The 22,151-nt window shown below is 45.1% G+C and overlaps 1 protein-coding gene across 3 annotated transcripts in view; it reads left to right on the plus strand.

The window, feature by feature from the left end:
- TBC1D8 (TBC1 domain family member 8) overlaps positions 1-22,151 on the plus strand; it is a 139,981-nt gene that overhangs the window by 40,577 nt on the left and 77,253 nt on the right. The window contains exon 2 of one of the 3 annotated variants that reach the window (XM_061155911.1): positions 8,516-8,671. The exons of 1 other annotated variant lie outside the window; for it this stretch is intronic. In XM_061155911.1, the coding sequence (XP_061011894.1) occupies positions 8,516-8,671 (156 nt within the window). The remainder of the gene's footprint in view (positions 1-8,515; positions 8,672-22,151) is intronic. One more of the 3 variants, XM_061155912.1, reaches the window with a different exon arrangement.

Consider the following 22,151-nt stretch of genomic DNA (forward strand, 5'->3'; position numbering starts at 1 on the left):
AGCCAGCTGCAGAAACTCCCGACCATTAACATTTTCACAGTTTAAGACAATTGTGGTAAAAAAAACATGTAACATAAAATTGGCCATCTTAACTGTTTTGAAGTGTCCAGTTCAGTAGGTATTAAGTGTATTTACGTTAGACAGTCATCACTACTACCCAATGCCAGAGTTCTTTGCATCTTGGAAAGCTGAAAGCCTGTACCCAATAAAGAATTTTCACAGTTTTGGAGTGAAGACCAACAAAAAAAGATAAATAAAATTCTCCTTTTGATCCCAGCATGAACATGAGCAGGGCAGCCAGTCTGGCATTGTGACTCCCCGAAGCTGAACAGAGCCACTGTCTGTACGCTCTGTCGTTTCTTGGCTTCCTGAGATGCCGAGGGTCCTTGTGTGGCCTGCCTTGCTCCCACGTATCGGGGACACAATGTGCAGGTGAGGGCCTGGTGGCTGCCTGCCCCGTTTTCGACAGCTGACTCTGGAATCCCTCCCTTGTGATGGCCTTGAAGCCCTCCTCTCTGGACCGTCATGGTTATCCTGTGGCCTTGCCCATCGAGCTGCTGCATTCTCTGAAAATAGCACCGGCAGCTCCTGGGTTTAGTGGAAATGTGTGGACTCCTAAGGGAACCACACGAAAGGAGTATCGACTTCTATAAAAGGCTTTGTAAAAAAAAAATTTGAAATTGTGTAATCTGGGTTATGGATTTTACTTCAAAGAGGGGAATTCTCAACATCCTCATGTTGAGAATGCAAATACCCCAACCTTCATCTTCCCTTTTTGACAATCAGGAGAGAGAACTTCAGACTTTCCTGGTAGCTCAGCTGGTAAAGAATCCGCCTGCAATTTGGAGACCCCAGTTCCATTCCTGGGTTGGGAAGATCCCCTGGAGAAGGGAGAGGCTACCCACTCCAGTATTCTTGGGCTTCCTTGGTGGCTCAGACGGTAAAAGAATGCACCTGCAATGCAAGAGACCTGGGTTTGATCCCCGAGTTGGGAAGGTTCCCTGCAGGAGGGCATGGCAACCCACTGTAGTGTTTTTGCCTGGAGAATCCCCATGGACAGAGAACCCTGGTGGGCTACCATCCATGGGGTGGCAAAGAGTCGGACATGACTGAGCGATTAAGCACAGCACAGCGCAGAAGAACTTCATGTAATCCTTTATGGTTATTTGTCACTTTTCAAAACTCAGAGTTTTCCCCTTTATTCTGGTTCTTCATTTGCTTTCCCCACTCCGAAACAGGGACAACAGCCAAACCACACAGCCCTGACATGAAGACAGAGATGAAGCCCAGATTGGTTTCCTGATGGGGGTTAGGGTGCTGAGCTGGTGCCCTGTGAGTGCGCTGTGACCTTGAAGCTTGTGTGCTGTGATCAGAGGCCCTTTACTGGAGAGGTGGAAGTGTTTGTCATGGGGTTGCTTAGGGCCATAGTTGTGGCATGCAAGCTCTTAGTTGTGACATGTGGGATCTAGTTCCCCGACCAGGGATTGAACCCCGGCCCCCTGCATTGGGAGCTCGCAGTCTTAGCCACTGGACTACCAGGGAAGCCCTCCCCCCCCCCTTTTTTTTTTTTAAATAATTGATTAATTTATCTGACTGCATCAGATCATTGTTGTCTTGTGCGGGATCTTTGGTTGCAGTGAGCAGTTTCTCTAGTTGTGGCTCATGGGCTCAGCAGTTGTGGTGGGCAGGCTCAGTTGCCCTGGGGCTTATGGGATCTTAGTTCTCTGACCAGGGATTGAACCCGAGTCCTCTGCCTTGGAAGGTGGATTCTTAATCACTGGACCACTAGGTAAGTCCCTCAGTACACTGTTTCTAAGCCACCAGGAGGATCTGCTTTCTAAGCAGGAGGAGAAAAAAGGACTTTAGGCTTTCTGGTTTTCTGACTTTCATTAAAATACTTTTCGTGGCGGATGGGTGTCGCTGTTTTTCAAAAATGGGTTTATTACACGCTGGTGCTCTTACTGCTAAGAGCATAGAACTTTGCCAGCGGTAAGTCTCCGGGCCCAGCATAGAGGTTATAGAGCCAGGAGGCCATGGGAAGCCTTCTCCAAGCACCCTTTCTTTTTCCCAGGACAGAGGCTATGATTTCATCTTAAACTTGGTTCCATCCACGTGCGTGGAATCCAGCCAGGGGGAAAGAATAGCAGCAAATTTTTCCTCCGTCCCTCTTTGGGCCCTAATTATAAAACTTGTCACTCAGCAGCTATCTCAGCCTGAGTTGTTATTCTGATTGGTTAAAAATAGGAGTGTTGCACTCACGGGACACCAGGAGGGTTTCCCTGGAACTCCAGACGAGCCACATGGAACTGCCTGGGAAGCAGGGACCCCAGAAAACCCCCAAGCGCTGCCCTGCTTTTGTTGGGGGGAACTTGCTCCTCTCCATGGGAATTCTGCAGTCAAGAATACTGGAGTAGGTGGCCATTTCCTTTTCTAGGTATACATATGTCCCCTCCCTTTTGGACCTCCCTCTCACCTCCCACCTCGCTATGTCCTTTTCTTTTTAATAAACTTTATTTTTAGACTAGTTTTAGGTTTAGAAAAAAATTGAGAAGATAGTAGATGGAGTTCTCATACACCCCCCATGCAGTGTCTGCTATTATTGACATGTTAGTTTGCTGTGTTTAGTTGCAGTTAACCAACTGGTACTGATCAGTTACTGTGATCAGCAGAGTAATGACTGGAACCTGGCCTTAGCTCACATGGCAAAAGAGGGGTTGAGGCGCGGGTAGGATTTAGGTTGCTCATCAGTGGACCTGAAACTCGAGAGATTGTCCAGGTCGGTGCAGTGTTATCACAAGGGTTCTTAAAGCCAGAAGCGGGACTCTGAAAAGAGACCTAGGTGGATGGCAGTGTGGGGAACTTATCCTGGTGTTTCTGGCTTTGAATATAGAGGAGGGGCCGTGAGCCAAGTAACGTGAGAGGCCTTTTAAAGCTGGACAAGGCAGGCAAATGAATTCTCACCTAGAGCCCCTAGAAAGAAGATATCTCTTGACACCTTGATTTCTGCTCAGATCAGCTTTAGACCTCTGATGTACAGAACTGTAAGAGAGGAAACTTTTTTTTTGGGTGTGGATCATTTTTAAAGTCTTTACTGAATTTGCTACAGTATCGCTTCTGTTTTCGGTTTTGGTTTTTTGGCTGTGAGACATGTGGGATGGTAGCTCCCGACCAGGGATCAAACCTGCACCCCGTGCATGGGAAGGTGAAGTCTTAGCCGCCAGAATATCAGGGAAGTTCCAATACGTTTTTTTGTTTTAAGGTATTATGTGCTAACTTGGTGCAGAAGCAGTAGAAAACTAACATGACGATTGTTACCAAAGTCCATCTTTTCTTTAGTTTTCTTTCTGCCTGCGGATGCATTTAGTTGTCATTTGGGTTGTAACAGGTTCTCAGACTTCCCCTTGTTTTGACCTTGACAGTTTGGAGGAGTGTACTGGTCAGACATTTTGTGGAATGTTCCTTAATTGGAATTTGTCTGAAGTTTTTCTCATGACTAGAATGGGGTTAAATTAAGGGTGTTTGGGAGGAGAAATGGGGTAAAGTGCTATTCTTATCGCATCCTGTCAGAGGATTATGACTGATATTGGCCTTTATCACCTGGCCAAGGTATTGCTTGCCAAGTTTCTCCACTGAAAAGTTACTGCCTCCACTTCCCGTACTGTGGGACTTTTTCTTTCTCTCTCTCTCTTTTTTTTTTTTGAGCACTTTTTTACGTTTCAGCCACTACAAGGTACTCTAGGATCATCTTATATATTTCCTGCTCCAGATCTAGAATCAGCCATTTTCCCGAAGAGTCCCAGTTCCTTTTATTGGAGGTTGGTAGAAACCAAGACCTGGGTGCTGGGTGTGTGCTCCTGGCTTCTGGGTCCTCTCTGCTAACAGAACAAGGAAATCTATGTATATACACACATAAACCTTTGTATACACACACATCAGTAAGTGTTTCTGTATATAGCCATCTGTATCTGTGGTCGACTACACGTCATCCATACCTGTGTCTTTGACTCTAAGCGCTGTATCCTTAATTTGGCGGCAGTGATCTCCATCGCTGCACGCGGGCTTTCTCTAGGTGCGGAGAGCAGGGCTCCGCTCTCGGGTGGCGTGTGCGGGCCTCTCCCCGTGGTGGCCTCTCTTGTTCTGGAGCCCAGCCTCCAGGCGCACGGGCTTCAGTAGCTGTGGCACAGGGGCCTAGTTGTTGCAGCAGATGGGATCTCCCCAGACCAAGGATCAAACCCTGTCCCCTGCATTGGCAGGTGGATTCTTAACCACTGGTCCGTCAAGGAAGTCCTAATTACCGTAGTTCTTGGCTCTTTGCCTTGCTTACCTGTAAACTGTCACTCCAGTTAGTCAAAGTTTGTTGCTGAATCCACAAAAAGACACCGGGATTCTTGCCTTCCGGAGGAGAAGAATTCAATCCGGGGCCAGAGACGAGGCTTGATCGCTCAGAGCTTTTGTGTAATAAAGTTTTATTAAAGTATAACGGAGATAGAGAAAGCTTCGGACATAGACATCAGAAGGGGATAGAAAGACTACCCACTTGCTAGTGTCAGCAATGGAGTTATATACTCTCCAGTGAATCCAAAGAATGTCTGGAGGCTGTAAAGACCTCACCAGACCTACTCCCATAATTTACATTTTAAGATAACAGAATTAGCCAGAAGGTTTAATCCAGAGACTGTCCTCAGGTAGGATACATTATTGTTATACAATCCTTGTAAAGACCAGACCTACTCCCATAATTTACATTTTAAGATAACAGGATTAGCCAGGAGGTTTAATCCAGAGACTGTCCTCAGGCAGGATACATTATTGTTATATAATCCTAAGGAATGTAGAGGAAAAAAAGCTTGTCCTTTCTTCCTCCTTGAGAATTCCAGACCCCTCTCTCCTTGGGGACCCCTGGACTTCTTATTGACCTGCCTAGGAAATGACTCTCTCAGTTAGAAACCTGGCTGTCACCTTCCATCATCCTCTTTCTTAATTGTTGGTTTCTAGTATTCCAGAAATGTATCAGAATTGTTAGCAGTGGACTCTGTGGAGTATAGTACTAAGCACGTTTCTTTGGCCTTTCTTCCTAAAGACTCTGTTCATTTCCACAGTTGCTTAAGTCAAACCCTTTTCCTATATATCCTTCACTCTCTTTTCATACATTTGTAATACAATTTGATTTTTTTTTTTTTTTTTTTTTGGTCATATTCTGCATTCACTTGGGAACCCCTGGACCTCCTAAATGATTTTTTTTTTTTCAAAATTTGCAAACACGAAAGTTCACTCTTTATGCTGGAAACATCAGTGGATTTTGACAAAGGCACCATGTCATGTGTATACAATTAGAGTATCATACAGAATAGTTTCACCACCCTAAAATTCCCCCACATTTGACTAATTCAGCCCCTTCTTGGTAATCACAGATTTTTCTACCCTTGCTGTATTTCCCTTTTTTTTTCCCCCAGAATAATTAGAATCGTGCAGAATGTAGCCTTTTCAGGAGGACTTCTTTCACTTAGCAATTTGGATTTAAGGTCTCTCTTTTCATGGCTTGGTAATTTGCTTCTTTTCATCACTGAAAAATACTCTGTTGAATTATGTACCACAGTTTGATTATCTATTCACCTGTTGAAGGACATCTTGGTTGTTTCCAATTTGGGATAATTACGAATACAACTTCTGTAAGTATTTGTGTGTAGGTTTTTGTGTGGGTGTGAATTTTCAAAACAGTTGGATGAATACTTAAGAGTGTGATTGCTCTGGTATAAGACTACATGTAACTCATCAAGAACAACCAGACTGTCTTCCAAAGTGACTACCCTAAGCATTCCCATCAGCAATGCATAAGTTCCTGTTGCTGGCATCCTTGTCAGCAATTGGCGTGTGATACATTTTGAGTTAATTTTTGAAAGATATAGGATCTGTGTCTTAGGTTTGTATTCTTTCATATGGATGTCCAGTTGTTTCAGAACCATCTGGTGAAAGGACTGTCCTTCATTGAATTACTTTTGCTCCTTTGTCAAAGATCAGTTAATTGTACTTGTAGGATATATTTGTGAGGTCTGATTCTGTTCCATTGACCTGTGTGTTTTATTGCACATACCACACTGTCTTAATTACTATAGCTTGGTACAGTAGTTAAGTCTTGAAATTGTATAGCATGAGTCCTCCAACTTTGTTCTTCTTCAGTAGTATTATTATTGACTCCTCTAGGCCTTTGTCTTTTCAAGTAGACTTTCTAATCAATTTATTAGTATCTACAAAATGGCTTGCCAAGATTATGGTTGTGTTGCCTTGAATCTGTAGATCAGGTTGGGATGACTTGACATCTTAACAGTACAGAATCTTTCAGCCCAAGAACATGGATTATGTTTCCATTTGTTTAGATCTTCTTTGAGTCCTTTCATCAGAGTTTTGTATTTTTTTGCATATAGATCCTGTGCATATTTAGATTTCTGCCTGATAAAAACATCTTTTGCTGTTGTCAATGGTATTTACATTCTTGTCAAATTCCAATTGTTCATGGCTGGTATTTGGGAAAGCACTTGTCATTTACCCTTCTGTCTGACAGCCTTTCTATGTTTGCTTATTAGTTCCTTAAGTTTTTTTTTTTTTTTTTGGTTAATGATTCTTTGGGATTTTTCTGTAAAAACAAGCATGTCATCTGTGGACAAAGGTAGTTTTGTTTCTTCCTATTGATTCATCAGTTTCTTTAATAGATATAGATCTATTCAAATGATTTAGCTCTCCGTGTGAATTTTTTTTGGTAATTTGTGTCTTTCAAGAAATTGGTACATCTCCTGTAAATTATCAAATTTGTGAGTATATAATTGTTCATACATTCCTTTATTATTCTTTTAATATCTCAAGGAACATTTCTGATATTGGTAATTTGTATCTTACCTCCTTTTTCCTTCCTTAGCCTAGCTAGAGGCTTGTCACTTTTATTGATCTTTTCAAAGAATCAGATTTTGGTTTTATTGATTCTTTTTTTTTTTGCTATTGTTTTTCTATTTTGAATTATGTTGGGTTTTTTGGCTCAAGTTTTTATTATTTTCTTCTGCTTTCTTTAGGGTTATGTTGCTCTTCTTTCTGTAGTTTCCTAAAGGAGAAGCTTAGAGTATTCTAGTGTTAGAGCTGAACCCAGAAGTCCGCTCATCACTTTTTAACTGCTGCTCTTCCCACCTTCTTCCAGGTGAGGGGGCCAGGTTGGCTGTGTTGGCGTAAAACTTGCTGCCCATTGCAAAAGCTCCTGAGTCTTGAGTCTTTCCAAACAGAAAGACTTCTTCTGTGTGGTACAGATAGACAATGGAATAGTACTCAGTCATAAAAAAGAATGGATGATGCCATTTTCAGTAATGTGGATGGACCTAGAGATTATCATACTAAGTAAATCCGAGAAAGACAAATATTATAGCACTTAAATATAGACGCTAAACTACGACATGAATGAGCATGTCTATGAAACAGAGACACACTCACAGACGTGGAGGGGGAGGGTGGGCTCAGGAGGGCTGGACTGGGAGTTTGAGGCTAGCAGAAGCCAGCGATTATACATAGGATGGATAAACAACAAGATTCTACTGTATATGGTTAATCTGGACTGTTTACAATAGCCAAGACATGAAAGCAACCTAAGTGTCCCTCAGTAGTTGAATGGTTAAAGGAGACGTGGTCTATATATACAGTGGAATATTCCTCAGTCACCAAAAAAATGAAATAATGTCATTTGCAGCATCATGGGTGACCTAGAGATTACCATACTAGGTGAAGTAAGTCAGAAAGAGAGATATCTTATGGTGGCACTTATATGCGGAATCTAAAGTGGGATAGAAATGAACATATCTTCAAAACAAACTCACAGACATAGAGAGCAGACTTGTGGCTGGGGGTGTGGGAGGAGAGGGGGATTAGGAGTTTGGGGCTAGCAGATGGAAACTACGTGTAGAACGGATAGGGCAGGAATAGAGACATAGGTGTAGAGGGAGGGAAAGAGAGGGCGGGACCAACGAGAGAGTAGCCTTGACATATAATACACACTCCACATGTAATAGATGGCTAGTGGAAAGTCACTGTAAAACAGGGATCTCAGCCTGGGGTCTGTGACGACCTAGAGGGGTGGGAAGGGGGCTAGGTTGGAGGAGGGAGGCTCCACGGCTGATTCTTGTTGTGTGGCAGAAACCAACATAACATTGTAAAGCAATTATTCTCCAACTAAAAATAAATAAATTTTAAAAGTGAACAAAATCTCTCTGAATAGCACAGGGAGCTATATTCAATATCTTGTGATAAACCATAATGGAGAAGAATATGAAAAAAAAGTGTATATATGTGTACCGAAATCACTTTGCTGTACAGAGTAAATGAACACATTATAAACCAACTATCCATCTATAAAATTTAACACAATTTTTTAAAAAATGGAAAAGAAAGAGGCTGCTGGTGCTGTCGCTGCCCCGCCTTCCCGGCGGGCTGCTGGCTGTCCATCCCAGTGCTCACACGCGTCTTGTCCTCTTGTCTCTTGAAGGTCGCCTGGTGGGTGCCCTGGACGCGGTGCTGGATTCCAACGCCCGGGTTGCTCCGTTTCGAATTCTGCTCCAGGTGCCCGGCTCCCAGGTGTATTCCCCCATAGCATGTGGTGAGTTACTGAGCGGATCGGACGTTTACTGGGCCGTGGCCACGGGTGAGTTCACCCCAGGTGGAGCGTTCCCACCTTGAGGTCTGAGCATGGGTATCTGCATGCTGGTGATGCTTGAAGGTAACTCGTCGCACCTCATCCGCTGCTGTGAGCTCTCTCCTTTCTCTCAACCATCAGAAGCACGTAGTGGTCCTTAAGGGTGGACGGCCAGGTTGGACAGATGGTCCAAGTGGTGTGTGGTTCCCAGAGGAACCCAGCAGTTTGCTTTTTCGTCTTGTGTCTGACATAACACAGGAGTCCCAGGTGTGAGTGCACGCCATGATGGTGCAGGGGAAGCGTCCCGGGCTGGGTCTGTCTCAGGCCCGTCTTGGTCCTTGTTGCACGTGTGCACTGCATCCCTGGACAGCTGGGCTCCTCGGGAGTTTAGAAACCACCTTCCCATCTTCTCTGAGTTTCAGCTGCTCCCACACGCACCGTTCCGGGCTCTGCCGGGATACTCAGGTCCTCTGGGAATCATGGCATCGTGAGAAGCCCCTTCTGTTAAAAAACAAACCTGAGATATGTCTTTTTATTTATTTTCAAACACCACAGAAACTTTATTTGCACAACCCATGTGAGATTTCTGAACCTGTGCCAGTGAGGCATGACAAGCCCTTTTCTCTCAGGCTTGTTACTGACATGTAGGTTAACAGAAATGCAAGTCAAACTTACACACTGTTGACAGATAACTCCTAGTTCCTATTTTAGCACCATCACGGGGATGCTCAAAGGGCAGTCGGTGAGATGTGTCTTTTTAGTTATGCAAGTGATCGTCACACTTCAGAAATTAGAAAATGGATAAGAAAGAAGGAAAAAGAAGTCATCTATAACATCTTATCCAGGGTAATCACTCTGTGTCTACATGTGTTTCTACACAGAGGTTTCCAGTTGTGGTTTTTTTTTTTCTCTTAAACAAGTGAAAGCGTTAGTCACTTGGTGATGTCCTACTCTTTGCAACACCATGGACTGTAGCCCTCCAGACTACTCTGTCCATGGGGTTCTTCAGGCAAGAATGCTGAAGTGGGTTGCCATCCCCTTCTCCAGGGGATTTTCCTGACCGAAGGATTGAACCCTGATCTCCCACACTGCAGGCAGATTCCTGACCGTGTGAGCTACCAGGAAAGCCCACATTTTAGTAACTACTGTCAAATTTCAGTGTCACCTTACATTCTCTAATGACATCGGATTACTTTTTTTCCTGGAAAAAATACAGGAAAGGGTAAAGAAGAAAATTGTCATCTTATACCCACCATTTATTACTAACAACTGTTAACATCTTGGAACATTTTTTTTCCCAGCTTGTTTGTTTGGACGAATCATTCTGTATTTGCATAAAGTGATAAAATGATGCATGCTCAATATAATCAATTAGCCCTGGAAAATACAAAGAAAAAAAAATATATCTTCTTCCCTGCTCCGCCCCGCCACCAGCATCCTAGCCAGCCAACCTCCAGCGACACTGGTTGACGACTTTTTTCCTTCCTTTCTTTTGTTTTTTTTTTTTGTTGTATTTTTGGCCATGCTGAGCTTGCTGCCCCAATCAGGGATTGCTCCCAGGACCGTGGCAGTGAAAACTCTGAGTCCTAACCACTGGACCACCAGGGAATTCCCAGCACCACTTGTTAATGCATCTACGCAAGTCCAGGAATAGTTGGGAAGAACGGTAGATGGTGCAGCTTGTCTGAAAGTGCCAGTTGACAATAAAAACATTGTTTTTAGTGGATTTCAATAAAAGGAAAGCTGCTGAAGTGAAATGAAAAAACTGTTAAACTTCAAAGAAATATCCCTTGAACACTGAGTGCTGGTTTTCTAAAGGCTCATTGAAGGTCAAGGGGGTAGATGTTTGAATGTGTGACACGGTCAGAATTGTAGCTTTTGAAGACAGTGTTTCTACTCAGACAGTGTTCATTGACTCACCTCCTGAAGGACAAGGATGCTATCAGCCTTCTCATCCGTCCTCTGCTGCCCCAGGCTCTCATTTTAACAAGTTTTTCTATTAATTGTACGCTGTGATTCTCATTCTGTTCGGTAACTGTGTTCCTCAACATTATTTGGCTCAGTTCTCTATGTAAATCGATTCTGTGCTTCCATCAGGTATGGCTTTCCCAACATAGCATCTTTTATTTTGGCTCCTTTCTTAGTTGGCGGTATTCCTGTTTTCTTTCCCTAATGATTTCTCATGTGGTTGCAACGCCCTGGTTGGTATAGTGGGTTCTGACCAGTCTCTGGGGCTTGGTGGCCATCACTTTGGGGTCTTGCAGTATTTTGGTGGCGAGGGGGGAAACCTCAGGCTGGCCTGATGCACCCTGCCCCCCACCCCGCGCCTTGTGGGTGATGTGCTTTTCATGGGTATAACTGCTTTTTTTATCTCTGAGGTTTCACAACATTAGTCACTTTAGTAACACCCTTATAATCTGTTACTCCCTGGAGCACTTTGTGTTACATTTTTCTGAAACTCCCATGTGCTCTTCCAGGACTTAAGATGGATTTCTTTAATCATTTCAGGAAACTTTCTTAATATCATTCTGTGTATGTGTTACATTGTAAAAAATGCATTTTATAATTCTGTTGATTAGATTTCCCACTTCAAGGACACTTTCTGTTGGACAGCTGTTGTCTGTTTTTCATTTCTGCTTTTCTTTTTTTTTGATGAAAAGAGATCTTTGATAAAAGAATTGACCATACAGGAGCACTCCCCTTTCACAGTATTCCCTTTTACTTCTTACGTGCGTTATTGGTTAATCTGTAAGATTTCCTGGTTACAGCACTAAAGGGCAGAAAAAGGAATGTATATAAGGCAGTATTTCTGTTAGGTGCAGTAAGCGTGGGCTTCTGCAATGACTCAGTGGTAAAGAATCTGCCTGCCAATGCAGGAGACGCAGGTGACGCAGGAGACATGGGTTCGATCCCTGGGTTGGGAAGATGCTCTGGAGGAGAGCATGGCAACCCACTCCAGTATTCTTGTCTGACACGTCCTGTGGACAGAGAAGCCTGGCGGGCCACAGTCCCTGGGGTCGCAAAGAGTCAGACAGAGCGCCTGAGCACACGCAGTGTAGTAGTGTGGGAATACCGTGTTTTTCCTCATCTGTCCTTTTCAGCTGCACTCTGCGTGCTGGTTGTATGGCCCTTTCCTCTAAGGGAATTCTGTTTTCGGCAGTGTTTCCCAGACTCTGCTGCCTTTAACTGACCTACTAATTTTGTTGTCATGTGGTTTAAAAAAAAAAAAAGTAAGCGAGTGATTTGGCCGAGTGGGGTCCTAGTTGTGGCACTTGGGATCTTCACTGCGTCACGAGAGATCTTCGTTGTGGCGGTGTGGCGCGCAGGCTCGGTAGTTGCGGGAGGCAGGATCTTACTTCTCCAACCAGGGGTCAAACCCTCATCCCCTGCTTTCCAAGGTGGATTCATAACCCCTGGACTCCCAGGGAAGTCCCCGGGTTGTCAGCAGGTTTGATCCTCAGGTCAGTTTCTTAGGTCTCCAGTCTCCCGTTTTATCTCTGTAATTTCACCATCGCATCTTTGAGCGCTTGTTTCATTGAGCTCACGTTTCTGTTACATGTCTTGGGGCGTGAAGGCTTCATGGACATCTCCTCCTCCTCTTCCTCCAGGACGGTGAGCACCTTGTTCTTCTCTCTCCATCCCCTTGCTGCCAGCGGTTTAGCTTGGTTACTGTGCTGTTCCTCCCCTTTCTTGCTCAGGCTGGGAAATGGTTCTACACTGTGTAAGCATTAATACTGTGACCGTGGCATTTTGATGTGTATTTTGGGAATGGAGCAGGGGGGCCTGGTGTGCTGCTGGCCAGGACGAGGGGTGGGAGGGGCAAGACCCTGTCCTCCTCTCCTGATTCTCCCTGGTTTCCTCTCCTCTGCCCCAGGCAGGGGAGGTGGTCTTGCCCTAGGATTTGAGACTTTAGATGAGAACGTTTGGATTTTTGTCTCCTGCTAGATGGACCTCTGGGGAGTCACCAGTGGGGGGATTAGTGCACAAGCCTGCTTGGGTCCTGAGACCACACAGCCCTGCAGGTCCGCAGGAGCCAGTCTGGGCTCCACGGTGATGGGTGACCTGCTTGATGGTGACACCATGTTCAGCCATTGGCTGTAGCTAGATTTACTCATCCAGACCTTTTATTAGATACTTAATTGGCTCTGATTTTTATGTATTTTATAAACCTAAATGAGCATCCAGACACTTAAATATTTCAGGCTATCCTGAAGTCCTCTCGTTTGAAATGGATGATGCTTGTCTTGTACCAGACCTGTGCTGGGTGCCGGGATTCCTGGGTGAGGGTGTGAGAGGCAGTTTCCTCTCCCTGACCTTCTTGGGTCGTGGGGAATCAGAAAGTCAACCTGGAAATGGCAGGTACAGGTGGAACAGGGCAAGGAATGCAAGAGAGGCCAGGACCCCGGGGGAACACAGGCACAAGCACACCTTGTTTCATGGTACTTCACTGTGCTCTGTAAATGTTGCATTTTTTACCAATTAACAAGGCTGATCACACAGTTTCCAATTGTGGTGCTGGAGAAGACTCTTCAGAGTCCCTTGGCCAGCAAGGAGATTGAACCAGTCCATCCTAAAGGAAATCAACCCTGAATATTCATTGGAAGGACTGGTGCTGAAGCTGAAGCTACAAGACTTTGGTCACTTAATGAGAGGAGCAGACTCACTGGAAAAGACCCTGATGCTGGGAAAGATTGAGGGCAGGAGAAGGGGATGACAGAGATTGAGATGGTTGGATGGCATCACTGACTCAATAGACATGTATGCTAAGTCGCTTCAGTTGTGTCTGACTCTTTGTGACACTATGATCTGTAGCCCGCCAGGCTTCCCTGTCCCATGGGATCTTCCAGGCAAGAATACTGGAGTGAGTTGCCATTTCCTCCTCCAGGGGATCTTCCCAAACCAGGGACGGAACCCACGTCTCTCTTGTCTCCTGCATTGGTAGGCATGTTCTTCACCCCTCGTGCCACCTGGGAAGCCCTGAGTTTGAGCAAACTCTGGGAGGTAGTGAAGGACAGGGAAGCCTGGCGTGCTGCAGTCCATGGGGTTGCAAAGAGTTGGACACAACTGAGCGACTGAACAATGACTGTTGTGTAGGACAAATTAATCCGTGCCGTTTTCCAGCAGCATTTGTTCACTTTGTGTCTCTGTGTTACCTTTTGGTAACTCCGTCAGTATTTCAGACTTTTCCTTATTGTATTTTGTTACAGTGATCCATCATCAGTGATCTTTGATGTGACTGATAAAAAGATTGCTGACTTGCTGAAGACTTGGATGATGGTTAGCTTTTTCATAGCAATAAAGTATTTTTTAAACTAAGGCATGTACATTGTTTATTTAGATATAATGCTATTGCACACTTAATAGACTACAGTGTAGTAGAAACATAACTTTTATAGGTACCATAAAATAAAAAAATTCATGAGACTCCCTTTATTGTGATGTTTACTTTATTGCAGTGGTCTGAACCCGGCCCACAGTATCTCTGGGGTGTGCCTGTACTAAGGAGTTATTGCCTCCAGTGGATATACATTTATAAGGCCGTTTATATATGTATTCCCAAATTACCTGCTATAAAGATTGCAGCAGTTTACACTGGCTGCCTACCCCCTAGCATTGTAGTTGTCCCGAGCACATTTAATTCCTGGAACATTCTTTCTCTTGAACCAAGATCTGCTTCCTTGAGCTATAAAAAGAATAAAACAATGCCATTTGCAGCAACATGGATGGGCCTAGAGAGTGTCATGCTAAGTGAAGCCAGAGAAAGTCAAATATCGTGTGATAGCTCTTATACGTTGTTGCTCTTGTTCAGTTTCTAAGCTGTGTCCAGCTCTTTGCAGTACCACGGACTGTAGCCTGCCTGGCTCCCCTGTCCTTCACTGTCTCCCAGACTTTGCTCAGATTCATGTTCATCGAGTCAGTGATGCTATCTAACCATCTCATCCCCTGCCACCCCCTTCTCTTTTTGCCTTCAGTCTTTCCCAGCATCAGGATCTTTTCCAATGAGTCGACTTTTCACATCAAGTGGCCAAAGTATTAGAGTTTCAGCATCAGTCCTTCCAGTGAATATTCAGGGTCAATTTCCTTTAGGATTGACTGGTTTGATCTCCTTGCTGGTCAAGGGACTTTCAAGAATATTCCTCAACATCACAATTTGAAAGCATCAGTGTGAAAGTGGTACAAATGAACTTGTTTACAAAACAGAAATAGGCTCGCAGACAAAACAAACATAATTACCAAAGGGGAAAGAGGGGATAGATAAATCAGGGGTTTGGTGTTAACATATACACACTACTATATATAAAATAAACAACAAGGACCTACTGTATAGTACAGGGAACTCTACTTAATGCTCTGTGTAACCTATATGGGAAAAGAATCTGAAAAAGAATAGATGCAAGCATGTATGTATAATTGACTCAGTTTGCTATACACTAGAAACTAACACAACATTTTAAGTCAGCTCTTTGTTATTCAGTTGCTAAGTCATCTCCAACTCTTTGCGACCCTGTGGCCTGCAGCACACCAGACTCCCCTGTTGTCCACTATCTCCTGGAGTCAGCTGGGATTCATGTCTGTTGCGTCAGTGATGCCATCCAACCATCTTACCTCTGTCGTCTCCTTCTTCTCCTGCCCTCAGTCTTTCCCAGCATCAGTCTTTCCCGTGAGTCAGCTCTTCTTATCAGATGGCCAAAGTATTAGAGGTTCAGCATCAGCTTCCATCAACTATACTCCAATTAAAAAAATGAATTTAAAAAGGTCTGCTTCCTTTGGTTTCCACTTGACTGGTGCTCGCCTTGGACCTGACCTATGGCGAGTTAGACAGGCGCGGCCTTCGCCTGTCCTCTTGCCCACTGAAGGTCTGAGTCAGCAGTTGTTCGTTCAGGTGCCCTTCTCTTGGGTGAGGGAGGAGGCACTGCGGTGGAGATTTGTCTCGGGCCTGCGGTATCGATTTAGGTACTCAGGCCTCTTTCCCGGAGCCCCTTGGGCATCTCGTGCTGTGATATTGATTCACCATGTTTAATATTTTATTGTGTCTTGAGCCCTGAGAAAGGCTCCCTGCCCAGGGTCTCCTGTCTCCGATGAAGCACAAACGAGAGCTGTAGGAAGGGCCTGGGCGGCACCGGGACCTGATCAGAACAGGAAGTGTGGCCCGAGGGGATGATTTGTATCTTCTCTGGCCGCTGGCAGGGCAGGGGGTGGGGCATGATTCCTGAGGATAAGAGTCTCTCTCTCTCTTTTTTTTTAAAAGCAGAGGTGGAAGAGCTGGGTAGGTAATTTTGTGGGTGAACGTGATCATTACTTGGCAGCAGAGATCTGTGGATGGTGTGGGAAGAGAGAGACGTTCCTGTTATTATTACTTTGTTAACTTACATGGACTGAAGTGTTGAACACTGGACCACCAGTGCGTTGTTGTTGCTTCAGATCCCAAGGCTTTATAACCACTGCTGGTTTCAGTGGACAGAAGAGACGGTACGTTTGAGGGCGCGTTATGAGCTCTTTGGAGGGCGCTGGCACAGGCGTGCGCCCTGTCATTTGGATCAGAACTCAGATGTCTGCCTCCTGCCCAGAGAGACCTCCCCAGGACCCCCTGCCAACTGCCTCCGCAGTTCTGGCTCCCTTGTCCCCGTAGCACTTGGCTTTACTAGTGTTTCCCTTTTGTTTAAGCGCTTGGTCCCTAATGAAAATAGTGTTCTCAGGGTGGTGCTCACCACTGACCCTTAGTGCCCAGGGCAGGGTCTGGCATGTGGGCGAATGAGGGGTCAAGTACGTGAGAGAAGGTCAAGGGCTCAGGAGTCAAGACCGCTGTCCACAGGAGGGGAAGGGAGGTGGCACATGTCACCACTGATGAGGTGTCGTGGGTCCTTTCTGAGAAGCCAAGGCCGGGGATGGTCCAGGGCTGTGCGGGGCCTGAGTCTGACCTCTAACCAGCCACCAGGACCACTGCCCAGTAGAACCTGGAGCAAAGGGTCTTGCTTCCTGTCTTTAAAAAGAATTTTTTTTTATTGTGGTTAAATATAAAATTGATTAGCTTCAACATTTTTTTTTCTTTTCCATTATGATTTATCACAGGATATGGAATATAGTTCCCTGTGCTATATCGTAGGACCTTGTAGTTTATCCATGCTATATGTAACAGTTTGCATCTGCTAACCCCAAACTCTTAGTACAATAATCTCTAGATTCACCCATATTGCCGCAAACGGCATTATTTCATTCTCTTTTTTTGTGGCTCAATAGTATTCCATTGTATATATATACCACACCTTCTTTATCATTCATGTGTTGATGGACACTTGGTTTGCTTCTGTATCTTGGCTTTTGTGAATAGTTCAGCTTAGCCATTTTTAAAATACTTATTTGGCTGTGCTGGGTCTTAGTTGTGGCATAGGGGATCTAGTTCCCTGACCAGGGATCAAACCTGGGACCACTGCACTGGGAGCATGGCGTCTTAGCCACTGGACCACCAGGGAAGTCCTAGCCTGACCGTTTTTAAGGGAACAGTTCAGAGCATTAAGTGGACTCATACTGCTGTGCTACCATTGCCACTGTTCATCTCGAGAATTTGCAGATGGAAACTCTGTGCCCATTAAACATGAACTCCCGTTCCTTCATTCCCCTGGCCCCAGAAACAGCCATCCTGCTTCCTGTCTCTAGGACTTTGATGACCTTAGGAGCTTCGTGTAAGTGGACTCGTGTGGTATGTGTCCTCATGTGGTTAGAGGCACATGACTTCATGAGCATAATGTCCTCAAGGTTCATCCATGTCAGAACCTGGAGACAAATCAGGAAATAATCTGCAAATGATTTAACAGTGCAAAATGGAAAAAAAGGTTCATTCATGTCAGGGTGTGTATCAGAATTTCCTTCCTTTTGAGGCTGAATAATGTGTGTCTGCTTTCTTTTTGAAATCAGATACATAGTGATCGGTGGGTAACTTGAAACCAAGCACGTGGTGTGTAGAACCAGGAGAGGCGACTGCCAGGATCCAGGTCCTGGTCCGAGATGGGAGGAGAGGGAAACAGCAGGCAGAGGAGACTGGGGGGGCAGGGCCCAGCCTGCAGGTAGGGGTCAGCCTCTGAGTTGACTCCTGGGCTGTGAAGTGCTCTTCGGGGCCCTGGAGGAGCCGGGCAGTGTTGCTGTTTCTCTGTGTCTGGTGGTCTGAGCCACGCTTTGTCCTGTGATGAGTCCAGGCCACGCCAGGCTGTGAGGTACCGATGTATTATTCCATGTCCCTGTGGGTAGGGGCTTCTTGGAGCTATGGCTGTGTTAACCACACACACACTTTATTTTTGACTATGGCCCTAAACATAGAGTTAGTGGTTTTTGCCTGTTTTTAGGAAATGGAAGATATCCAGGAAAGACTCTGGTGACCTGCCTGGACTATTGCAGGAGTTGAGTCGATGGGGCAAGAATTTGACTCCTTTTGCTGTCAGTTCATTGAGATTAGGGGCGGCTGTCTCTTCTGGTGACTGACAGAGGACTTGCTGTGGTTAGAGGCACCCAGGATGCTGTCCTGCCAGGAGCATTCAGGAGAAGCTCATCAAACCTTTGTCCAGGTGGCCTTTTTTTCTTTTTTAATTGAGGTATCCTCACTTTACTGTGTTGTGTGATTTTCTGCTGCACCACGAAGTGAACCAGCCGTATGCAGACATAGATCCCGTCCCTCTCGGACCTCCCTCTGCCCCACCCCACCCCTCCCGGTCACCATAGAGCCCTGAGCTGAGCTCCCTCTGCTGTAGGCTGCTTCCCATTAGTTACCTGTTTTCCACGTGGTAGTGTATGTCCGGCCCGAACTCCCAGTTCATCCCACCGTCGAGCCCACACATTCCTTCTTGTATCTGCATCTCTATTCCTGCCCTACAAATAGGTTCATCTGTACCGTTTTCCTAGATTCCACATATATGCAGGTATCCACATATCTGTTTTTCTCTGGCTTACTTCACTCTGTATAACAGGTTCTAGGTCCATCCATGACTCTACAAACGACCCACTTTCATTCCTTTTTATGGCTGAGTGATATTCCAGTGTATGTATGTACCACATCTTCCTTATGTATTCATCAGTCGACGGGCATTTCAGGTGGCCGTTTAATAATGCTCATGTCCTGGTGGTCTGCATCTGGACTGCAGGGTGCCTGGCTAGTGTTGTGACTGTTTATGACAGTGTCATGCAGTATTTCATGTTCCGTGTTCCTAGCAAGGTCTGGAAATGAAGCCGAGCAGGAAAACGGAAGAAAGCAGAGCCAAGCGGTAGCAGGTGAGAGAGGGGGTGCTGTGACACCCCACCCACCGTCGGAGTGTAGATTTCCCAGCAGATGGGGGTGGGGGGGATGGGGTCCCATCTAGGTAGGCAGAGGCACCTCTGCATCATGGGAGCAGGTGTGTGTGTGTGTAGTTTGAGGAAAAAAATATTTTAGGTTTGGAAAATTTAAAAACAAGCTGATTTTTGAAATTTTAAGGATCATTAAAGGAAGCTGTATAGCATGGAGGCCTATACACTACCATATGTAAAATAGATAGCCAATGGAAATTTGCTCTGTGACTCAGGAATTCAAACTGGGGCTCTGTAACAATCTAGAGGGGTGGGAAAGGGTGGGAGGTGGGAGGGAGGTTCTAGAGGGAGGGGACCTCCGTACACCGATACCTGATTCATGTCGATGTATGGCAGACATCAAACTTATTGTAAAGCAGTCATCCTTCAATTACAAGTAAATTTTAAAACAAGGAAGCTGTGACATTTTTTGTTAACAAATTGTGGGATGTGTTTTATAAAAAGTGAGAATGACAAGTGTGATGCTTTCCGGTTTAAACAAAATCCCTTTCCCGTATGTTCCTCATTTGAGCCACGAATAATTAATTATTGGCCCTGGGGAGGGAAAATGCAACATACAGGCTCCTCGTGACTTGCTGGGGCCATGTCTCACGTCAGGGGGACACCACACCCTCTGCCACCCCCCACCCCCCCCAGTGGCCCAGGTGCAGGTTCTTAACGGAACACTCTGTTCGTGCTCTTTCTGCCGTGTCGACGCTTATCTCTGCCCTTGACCATGGCTGGCGTTTGGGTTTCTTGTCTTCTGCATCACTGTTTGCTTTGTCTTTGGAGAGAGAGTTTTATTACGGGAGGAAATGTTCCAGGGTGGATCAGATTCGTGTCTGGGTGACCTTTGTGCCAGGGCAGCCGAGGAAGTGCCGCGAGCCAGGTCGTTTTTCAAGAACAGAACTCGCTGTGCACTTCCAGGCAAGCCCGGGAGGCAGCCTTGCAGGAGGAAAGTTTCAGAACTGTGTTTTGCGTGCACCTCCTAAGGTCACGCAGGATGAGTGGTCATGATTGGTTTCGGTTGCCTGCGATTTCTGAGAACAGCACTGGCTGGCCTTCTCCATGCGGATTTACACTTGGAAGTGATTGATGGGGGCCCTGGCTGACATTTGTCTTCAGTTAGGAAGCGTCCGTCACTAGGCTTTTACAATTTCCAATGAAATGATTCTGCTTATGCTCAAATAATGAAACTTCCCAAAGATGTTCTTCCATTAGGGATGTGTTTATTGGTACTTAAAAAAGCCGGCAGTGCTCAAATAATGAAACTTCCTGAAGATGTTCTTCCATTAGGGATGTGTTTATCGGTACTTAAAAAAGCCAGCAAGTGCTGAGTCTAACTGTCCGACTTAGTCAGTTTGGATGTCAGAAGTCGCTTTTGTAAAATGCTTTTAAACTGGGGAGGTTGTTGGAGATCTTACGGTTTTCTGAGTTTTCTCTTTTGGGTTAGTTCCTTTTCTGAAACGTATAGAAAGAGTAGATCGCTGTTGTATGGCAAGAACTAACATAGTGTTGTAGTCAGTTATGCTTCAAAAACAAACTCACGGGAAAAGAGATCAGATTTGTGGTTACCAGAGATGGGGGGTGTGGGGGAAGGGGGCCTTGAAAGAAGGTGGTCAAAAGGTACAAACTTCTGGTTATAAGATAAATAAACACTAGGGATGTAATGTACAACATGATATATATCATTATGATGATAATATATGCAATATATAAAAATTTAATAGATGACAGTTTTAAAAACAGTAAATCCTAAGAATTCTCATTACAAGGAAAACTTTTTCTAGTTTATTTTGTATCTATATGAGATGAAGGATCACTAAACTTGTGATAATTATTTCGTGATGTATGTAACCAGAGGTAACACAGGTAATTTTGCTGTGCATCTTAAATTTATATAGTGCTTTATATTGATTATATCTCAATAAAACTGGGAGAAAAAAATAGTCCCTTTTCTCCCTCTTGTAATAATCCTTTTGCATAAAGTTTATGCTTACTTTAAAATTCTGATTTTTTAAATTTAACATGCCTCAGAATAAATATTGCCTAAACAAAAAACATAAAGTTTTTAAGCTGGAAATCAAACTTTTTTTTTCCATTTATTTTTATTAGTTGGAGGCTAATTACTTTACAATATTGTAGTGGTTTTTGCCAGACATTGACCTGAATCAGCCATGGATTTACATGTGTTCCCCATCCCGATCCCCCCTCCCACCTGAAATCAAACTTTTCTCTAGGATTTTACACGTTGCCTAACTTCTGCACAGAGAAGAGGGAGGTTGGGTTTGATGTATGTACACTATCGATTCTTTATATAAGATAGACTAATAGGGCTTCCCCGGTGGCTCAGATGGTAAAGAATCTGCAATGCAGGAGACCTGGGTTTGATCCCTGGGTCGAGAAGATCCCCTGGAGAAGGACATGGCTGCCCCCTGCAGTATCCTTGCCTGGAGAATCCCATGCACAGAGGAGCCTGGCGGGCTGCAGGCCACGGGGTCGCCGGAGTCGGACACGGCTGAGCGAGTGCCTCGCTCACACACAGTGAGAACCTCCCGCACAGCCTGGGGCGCTCTACTCAGCGCTCTGGTGACCTAAACGGGAAGGGAACCCAAAAAAGAGGGGATCCATGTGTGTGTGGCTGATTCGCTTTGCTGTATGCAGAATGGAACGCAACATTGTAAAGCCGCTCTACTCCGAAGAAACAAAACAGGAACCGTCTGGAGGGGATGTCAGCAAACCTTCAGTTCCGTCCATTCCCTTTCAGTAGATGAGTAGAGGCTGACAGAGGCAGCTCAGTTTCCAAGTATGGTGACTTTGGTAAATGATTTTTATTCACTGATCCCTAGATGGTCGATGGAGACGGCAGAGCGAGAGAGCAGAAGCCTCCTGACGCACGTGGAGTCCAGCGTGCTCCTCCCCTGTGGGACTTAGGGGTCTGTCTGGGAATGTCCTCGTCCTTAGGTCACGCTGACTTCCACAACAGAAGCTGTCACTGTCCCCGAGGGCTCACTTCTCTGGCATCTGCTGGAATCTTGCATGTCTGAGTGGTCTGGGGCTGGGGAGTGATCTGCATTTAAAATATATGAAGGAAATTCAAAGACTATGTAATTTTCTGCCCCATTTTCTTATCCTGCTTTCACTTCTGATTTTACAAAATATGTGCATAGGTGGAGAT

Source organism: Dama dama, chromosome 11 (genome assembly GCF_033118175.1).
Source record: "Dama dama isolate Ldn47 chromosome 11, ASM3311817v1, whole genome shotgun sequence".
Lineage (NCBI taxonomy): Eukaryota > Metazoa > Chordata > Mammalia > Artiodactyla > Cervidae > Dama > Dama dama.